An 8,621-nucleotide genomic window follows, 5' to 3' on the forward strand; every position below is an offset into this window, starting at 1 on the left:
TGTGCACGTTTAGCACACTATTTCATGTAGTTTTTATCTGCTGGAGGGTCGCGTAGGGGAGCGTAGCGCGACAAAAATAGAAGAGCCGCGTAAAATAGAGAGTTGTCGCGCGACAGACGGGGGTTGTCGCGCCGCTCCCGTTGCCGGTGGAGCCGCTGTAATTGATTAACAGGGGGGCGAGCTGCTACGGAACTCGCGCTGCAGACGTGTCGTGCCACTGACGTGCCCAGTGGAGCCCGGCCGTTATATTCATTGTGCCGACAGTGGCTTGGAAAACCGTCCATAACGCCAGGGCCTGCCCTGCCTGCGAAGCGCAGCGCACCGAAATTCTCCCGCGAGCCAGAGCACTTCCGTTCACATCAGATGCACATTTCTCCACGCTGGTCGACAAGCGGTTCTGCTCCCAGCTGTTGTCTCCGTCACATTTGGGGCTGTTTTTCCATCATGGGTAATTACCCAGCTTGACACATTTGCTCACGGCTCGTGCAGAAAATAGACCAGACGCCGAAATGATCGCTGCAGGGCCGGCAGTGGAGCTGCGCGGCACAGCCGGTGTGGATGACACAATCGGTTAACATGGGCGCAGAAAGGAAACTGGCTTCACTTCTCGGCGCTTCCAGGCTAGTCGCGGCGCTTCCGCGGGCAGTGTGGCTCTTAACCGTGTCACACGGGGAAGAGGGAAGAGGGAAGGCGGCTGGAGTTCCTCCAACACTTGCAGTTAGATTATCATATTTTTTTATTGACAAAAATATAGGCTGCTTCGGCTTATTTTTTTATGCGCACATGTGCCCCTAAATATTTTTTACAGTTCGCACATACCTATTTTTAGTCGCAAATGCAAGTGAAACGCTCGCACTGTCGAGCCCTGAGCACTAGTCCTTAGTGCCTTTTTCAGGCTTGTTTTGCTTATATTCTTGAAGCAGCAGTATGACAACAACCTTGTTCTGCTAATACTTCGTCTGTTGAGGAGGAGAAGGAAGGTAGAAGGTCGAAGAAGGGAGATAGAAGACCGTGCTTTGGCGAATGGAAACCGATGAGTGCAACGAGTCCAACTGCTCTATCTCAGCCCGTTGCTATGCGCGCTATACGTCATCGTGCCAGAAAGGCAAGGAAACGAGCATGCGCGGAAAGACCGGAATGAATTTAAAGAGGAATGAGTGCATACAAGTGCAAGAAATTCTTTCATTAGGAATTAGAAACGGAATATTCCAGCCCCTTACATTGGATTGAATTTTCAATTGCATTGGCCATTTTCATTCCAAATTAGGTGTCACTTTTAATAGGAATGAACTTCATTCCAAATGAAAAGGGAATTAAACTGTCCATGTAAACACACTCATTGATGCTTTTCCTGCCAGGATAGTGGCAGGAAAAGCAGTTGTTTTTTTTACCAAGACATTGCTGCTTTTACAGTGGGAATTGTGCACCCAAAACTGAGTACTGTAAGGCAAAACATGATCTATTCTGAACCATTACCAATTGGTTTTTGTGCCTAAACATAACCACACATTAACCACAGCACTGTTGACATGTAAAGTTTCAATGCATCCTCTAAATAGTATGCGCAAATGTAACATGTCTGTAGTTTGCAGAAACGAAAAATGCAAAAAAAGTTGTTCCTGGTTATTAGGTTGGACATTGCACTGTGTCCTAAAGATAACAACATAATGCCAGCAACAGAAAACAGGAAATAAATGAAATACAGTACCTTGACAGTAGGGCTGGGTATCGTTTGAAAAATTACGATACCAGTACCAATACCAGTACACTTAAAGTGATACCGATACCAAATGAGTACTTCATTCGATACCTAGATGAGTAATGTTAGTAGCTAACCATTAGGCTACCTGAAGTAGTCAATCGCTGTGCTTGTGTACTGGACGGTATATGCTCTCGAGACGCAGCTTGAACACAGTGCAGCTATCCACCCTCCAGTTCTCTTCTTGTTTGATTAGATGCTTTTTCATCATGCTATGCTACATGTGTCACCTGTTTTCCCCAAAATAATCTTTCCACATTTTAAGCACTTGCCTTTGTCAGAAGCCTCCGGCATGTAGTTGAGCCATACTTTGGACTGTTCTGGACACATCTGGACACAACACAACTCACAACGTGCTCCTCTTGAATGGAGCAGTTTCGATACTACTTGGTATTGGATTATTTCGGTCGATACCTAAAAGGTATTGAGTACCGATACCCAGCCGTACTTGACAGTGAACCTTTTCCAGACATATACATATATTAGAGTGAGAATTTTGCATCTGCAGTTTGTGAATATGTTCAATATGTTTCCTTGTCGTGTTAAATAAAACAAAATTTAAATGTAAATCTGTTTCATACAAACAGATTTTTTCAGGGAACAGGATTTTCTTTGGTTTAAAGCATGTTTTGAAGTTCAGTTTGGAGCTAAAACATACAAAATCACCTACTGCAGGTGGTATGGATTTGCACCCACTTTGTTTTCTCTCTACTGTCCATGTGTGATAAGCCCTATTCAGATAAAATTCAACCGTATAAGCATCCTCCACCTGTACCTTCTACCTACACATCTGGATTGCATCATGCTAGGAGTCAAGGAGGGAAAGAAGTCTGCTTCTGGCACAGAAAGGGTGGGGGTGGTGGGGAGGGGGTGGAGCCAAACCAGGGCTTCATCTTTCATTTCACTGTGTGTCACTCATGAAAACAAATCTATTGTTGTTTGTGAATTATACTGCCATAACACATGACTTGTCAGCCAGGCTATAATTTCAATCCAACACAATGCTGCTGATCTGTGGTTATAAATATTTTTGCATTGGCCTTGGAACAAGCACTTGGCCATGCCGCTGAAAATGTGCCACTGTGACCCAGGAGTAATCCAGCAGTAAATAACCAGGTCTACATCACTAAATATTTGAAAAAACCCAGTCTCCTTTTTTACCGCTGGTAGCTGATAGATGTTTGAGATTTCACAGGGGATAGAGATGAGTAAATTTACCCAAGCCCACCTACAAATGTAGTTGGATTTACTACTACACACCTTTAAATGACCATTCGCTAAACCTGCCACCAAATAATGAACAGTGTACATGCAGTTTAAGTGATAATTGTTACCTCTACAGTTTGTCGATTTTTTCATATACAAAGAACAAAACACAAGACCAGTGGTGTAAGGAATTCATTTCACTGTGTGTTTATCTGCTTCAAAGGGGAACATCACCTAGATTGGGAATTCTGATATGTTATTTCCATGGCTGAGGAAAGTTCAATCAATATTTGTGAACATGAGTTGCTCTCTCTCTCTCTCTCTCTCTCTCTCTCTCTCTCTCTCTCTCTCTCTCAACGCCAGAAGCAGAAGAAGTCAGTCTCAAACTTGTGATGTCTTAAGGGGTAGTTCCCCTTTAACTTAAAGCCCAACTTTCAGGTTGGAGACCATTATGAATAAATGTGTAGGAAAATGATGTAGAAACTCGATTAAAACAAAAAACAAAAACATATACACACTACAGTGACTTTTGGGGTCGTTTTTGTGAGAGAATTTTGCTTCCACATCTAAAAACCCACTAACCGGAAGTGACGTAGCGTAAGGGAGTCCAGCCGAGTTCGACTGAGTGTAAAATTAATAAATATGGATCCCAGTACTAGTTTTGAGACTGAAGAGGTTGAAAATGTACATTCATATGCATATGACGGCCCACAGGCTTATAATTATGAGCCTGCTAGGCGTCCAAGAGACCAGGAACAGATCAGGGTTAGGAGAAATAACGGCCACAGGAGAGAAATAGAGCTGTGGTGTGAGGAGAACCAGTGGAGAACTGGGCAGGTGTCTTGGTGAGCGACCAGCGTTAGCTAACGACAGCTAACGATGTCTAACGCTGTGTTCACATCACAACATTAAGTTTGCCATCACGTATTAGGTTATAACAAAGCTACCAATAGTTCTGCCAGTATTAGATAACTAATGCTACTTACCCATAACAGAAACTAATGCGCAAATATCAGCTTGTATCAGACGTATTGTTATAACTCCGCATTACGGTGTATTGACATCCGCAGGGGAGAGAGGGAGAGAGAGAGAGAGAGAGGGAGAGAGAGAGAGATACGAAGATTTCCTGATAATTTTTTGTATGATAGGTGCTTGTGTGGGAACTGCCAGCCCATGTCCTCAGCTGTGGAGAGTATGTGCTGCAGGGAGGTGGATGCCTTCTGGGCTCTGGTGGAGAATCTGACCCCCAGACCAGACATAACATGCCTAACACTGCCCATCAACCCTCATGCCGCCTGCTCCCGTCTCAAACACGGAGGCCTCCGTCTCCGCGGAGCCCGCCCGCCCTCACACATAGCCCCGAGCCGCCCTCGCACATACCCCCGAGCCTCGGGTCTCCCTCTCCACGGAGAGAGAGACCCGAGGCTCGCGGCCCCGCACATAACCCCGAGGCTTGGGTATGTGCGAGGGCAGGCGGGCTCCGCCAGGAACATAATCCTCCTGTCCAAAATGAGCACTGCACACGACCGTGTTTTTGGTCACAGATGAAGTCGTGAAATTGCGCCTCTTCACCTGCACAAAACGCATCCAGGCACGAAAACTAACTCCACTCCTTTTTCTGTAAGGAAAACGGTGGACTGGATGTCCTGACAGACTCGAGTTTGTGCAACCTGCACAAACACAATAATTCGGCATAATCACAAACGGTGAAATGCACTGTTAACAACCAAAAAAACACTAACTCACAAGTTTACTACCGCTCAGACTCACTACCACCTACTACTGCGCATTGGACAGAGGCAGGGTCAAGGACGCAGAGTCCCTCTTGTCACGTAGTATCAGGCGATGTTGAAAAAAAAAGCGTTTTTAGAAGAGGAGCTAAAAAGAGCCACTTTTTTCTCTGAATTTGTGCCCTTATGTCGTGTGAACCATAATAAATTCTGAATTAACTTCTCATATGGTAATTTTCAGACAAGGTTATGTATATATTTTTTTTTTTAAATTAACCAAGTTGCACTTTAAGTTGTGCCCTGAATATGGACATGTATGTGACAGCTTATGTGCATGCACATATTAACAACAAACAACTGACAATCTGAAACTTGTGTGGAAGTAATATTACAGCAGGATAAGCAATATGATCCATATGATCAAAGATATTTAAACATGCAACAAGCCAGACGGTGTGGATTCGAGTCAAGTCACACAAATTCGATGACTTTAGACTCGACTCAGACTTAAGGCTTTTGATTTGAAAATATTTGCTACCTTCCCCCAAGCCCAAAGAAAAAAAGGTGTGCCACAAATCAATTCATTTCCCTTCCTTTTCTGAATCAACTAACATTAACGCTATTCATTCCCAGCAAGTTGACACTTATATTCCCCAGATGACCCACTTTGTTTAGACCAATCCAACTACAGTGTTGTGCTGATTACTATACATTACTTATTGATCGTTACTCTTTAAAAAAAAGTAATGTTGTTACTTTACTTATTACTCCCTGCCAACATTAATTCGTCCACCCGATAAAACTGGTAATTGCGTATATCCAGGCCCGGATTAAGAGGGCAGGGACCCCTGGGCACAAATTCTTGGAGGGCACACACACACACACACACACACACACACACAAACAGGGTTTTGTATTATGGACTGCTATTTGTTGGAAACACCTGTAACGTAACAGGGTACAGCCTACTGTATATGATCACAAAGAAGGACAAAATCGACACCTGCAGATATCCTCCATCATACAGGATTTACACATAATTGCAACAACACTTTCCTCGCCAAGCAACAATATCAAGAAATCAGCTTATATTGTTACTCATTAGCAGACGCGTCACGTCAATAGAAACCGAGGGGGCACGTGCCCCCTCAGATTTGAGGGTTTTTTGTTTTTTTTTTCAACCAATTTTATTTTACTTACTTTACCTTACTTATTATTTTACCATCTAGCTATGATCAGTGGTCATATTGAGTGAAATGTATTCTAAATAATCTCCTTCATCTCAGGCCCATTTAGTGGCCGTAACTTGCATAAAATGCATAAATGGTAATTTACGCATTATTTATTAGGATTTAGGGGAGATTTCCTGTTAGTAGTGATCACACACGGCAACAGAGCAACCATCTTGATAATAAACGATCTTTGGCCGATCATGTGACCGCTCACAGCTTTCCCATTGGATTTTAGCCACCCGGGTCTCCCATTGGACAGCCGATCTTACCGGCTTGACATCTAGGCTTCCGGGTAAGCTATAAACACACCGATGGGATCGATGTAAAGGCTGAAGTGTCCTGCTTTCATTAAAAAAAGAATTACGTCGCTCTTATTTTCCGTTCTGGAAATAGACGCGAAAGAGTACGACTATACCCCCGCCCCGGTTTCGCCGGCGATGACGGCGATCTAACCTAAGGGTTAACATTAGCCTATAATGTCTGGACTGTAACGTTAGCCTGACTAATTAGCTACTAGTAGCCTAGGGAGTATCCATGGAAGTTTCAGAAAAACTTGGGACGGGATTTATTTTGGTGTATCTGTGTTTCAACGTTAGGCCGCCTAACAAGATGGGTGAGTGTGCATGATTGTGTCCTTTTTATTGCCTTAGCACGCCGTTGCCAATAACATTGGCTAACGTTATCTACGTTACGTTACGTTTTGCTGTCAGTAGTGGGAACCGGCCTGGGTTCACGTTTGTGTGTATTAACGTTAGTGTGTAGCCAAATATTTTATGCAATACAATAAGCTTAGCTATGTTTGCAATATTTTCCCAGCTGCTAGGGTTTGTTTGAGAAAAACTCCTTTCCTCCTTACACAAAATAGTTTACATGGCAAAGTGTAGATGCGTTAAGTGTGTGTATGTGTGTGTGTGTGTGTGTGTGTGTGTGTGTCTGGACGGGGGGGTCGGCCTTGAGTTTAGGCCCTATCCAACCTCAAGGCGTTGTGCAGCAGGGGCCCAAAATAAGTGATTTGAGGGCATCCCCCAAAAAAATTTGTGCGCGCGCACAGCGCACGAACCCAATCCACTGTGCCCCCTCACATTTTGGGGTTGCATGACGCCCCTGCTCTTTAGCATTTGCAAACACAAACTGCTTCAACTCCACAAGTCCAGATTGTGGATTCAGAATCTTCCATAATTCACACACAAACCCACATACACATACCTTTAAATATGGCTTTTCTGCTCTGTCTCCAGATGCTCTTAGTGTCCTGTCTTTGTCTCTCTGAGGGCTGTCTCTCTTTTTCTGTCTCCTCTTTCTTTATTATCTCTACTCTCATTTACTGGTAATAAAAAAAGGATACAAAACAGCACTGGTCAACTTGACTAAAAGCCTTACTCTGATATTAAATAGAAGTAGAAAATGGAGGTAATATAGGTTGTCTTCACACACACATACATACACACACACACACACACACACACACACACACAGAGGCACGCACGCACGTCCACACTCACACACACGAACACATTTAGGCTACAGGTGATGTGTGGTGATCCAAGAACTTCATCATCGCCACGGAAAGGCAACCGTTTCACTTCGGAATTAAATGACGGCCACGACACGCTTCAACACCTCCCGCCTGTACCGTTTCTCTCCCTCTAGCTGTTGCACTAGTTGCGGGTTCACAGTCCCGGGCTGGGCCCCGTGGCAGATGAGCGCCGAAGAAATGCAAGCATGCAGCTACAGTGCTGTGTGCTTTTCTCATGATCCCGCAGACGTTCGGGGTGTTTCCAGCCAGAGTAGCCACTAACAAACTGGGTTTTCTTCGTTGAAAAGTGCATGCAAGCAAAGCAAAAAATATTACCTGTGGATGGTGAATAGGTGATCCAGTCACGGGAAACTTTTTCTCCAGTTTGTAGACGGCTGTAACGTTACAGCAGAACGTTAGTGAAGGAGCACACCTTACCGCCCAAGCCGCCATCACGAGTTGATGCTGGGTATCTGCTCGTGCGGTTATGGAAGGCTGCAGGTCCACGATCGATAAGAACAGCTCGCGCGTTTTCACTCACTTCACCCCACAACGCCGGGTCCGACACTTCGTACATCCACTGAGAGCTGCCGGTGCTGTGACTGCAGCTAGCTACAGGTTGTAGCGGACTTCCTGTGGCATCTTCCTCCGGCTCCGGCTCCCGGTTAGCTAGCTTAGCTTGCACATTGTTCTCCAACTCCAAAGCATATTCACCCTGATTCTCCTGGCTCCGTTTGAGGCACACGTTTTTTAAAAAGTTGCCTCCCTCTCCCCCTTTACTTTTCTCCGCTTAACGTTACGTTACTTTCGCTATCTTTCACTCTCTATCACTGATATCGCTGAGGACAGTCACCTAGGGCCGCCATGGCGGAGGCGGAGCGGTCTGTTACCATGGTTTCTACACTTGCACTTGACCAATTAAATCATTCTATTTAGGTTATATATATATATATATATATATATATATACATATACAGTGGTGTGAAAAAGTGTTTGCCCCCTTCCTGATTTCTTACTTTTTTGCATGTTTTCCACACTTAAATGTTTCAGATCATCAAACAAATTTAAACATTAGTCAAAGATAACACAAGTAAACACAAAATGCAGTTTTTAAATGAAGGGTTTTATTAATGAGGAAGAAAAAAATCCAAAGCTACATGGCCCTGTGTGAAAAAGTG

The 8,621-nt window shown here is 44.2% G+C and overlaps 1 protein-coding gene across 1 annotated transcript in view; it reads left to right on the forward strand.

Moving 5' to 3' along the window:
• The window catches only part of zmat4a (zinc finger, matrin-type 4a), a 182,543-nt gene extending 178,030 nt beyond the window's left edge, over positions 1-4,513 (forward strand). Inside the window, exon 6 of the mRNA XM_050050876.1 lies at positions 4,114-4,513. Coding sequence (XP_049906833.1) covers positions 4,114-4,513 — 400 coding nt within the window. The remainder of the gene's footprint in view (positions 1-4,113) is intronic.
• Positions 4,514-8,621: the final 4,108 nt, after the last annotated feature.

Source organism: Epinephelus moara, chromosome 8, assembly GCF_006386435.1.
Source record: "Epinephelus moara isolate mb chromosome 8, YSFRI_EMoa_1.0, whole genome shotgun sequence".
NCBI classification, from domain to species: Eukaryota; Metazoa; Chordata; class Actinopteri; order Perciformes; family Serranidae; genus Epinephelus; species Epinephelus moara.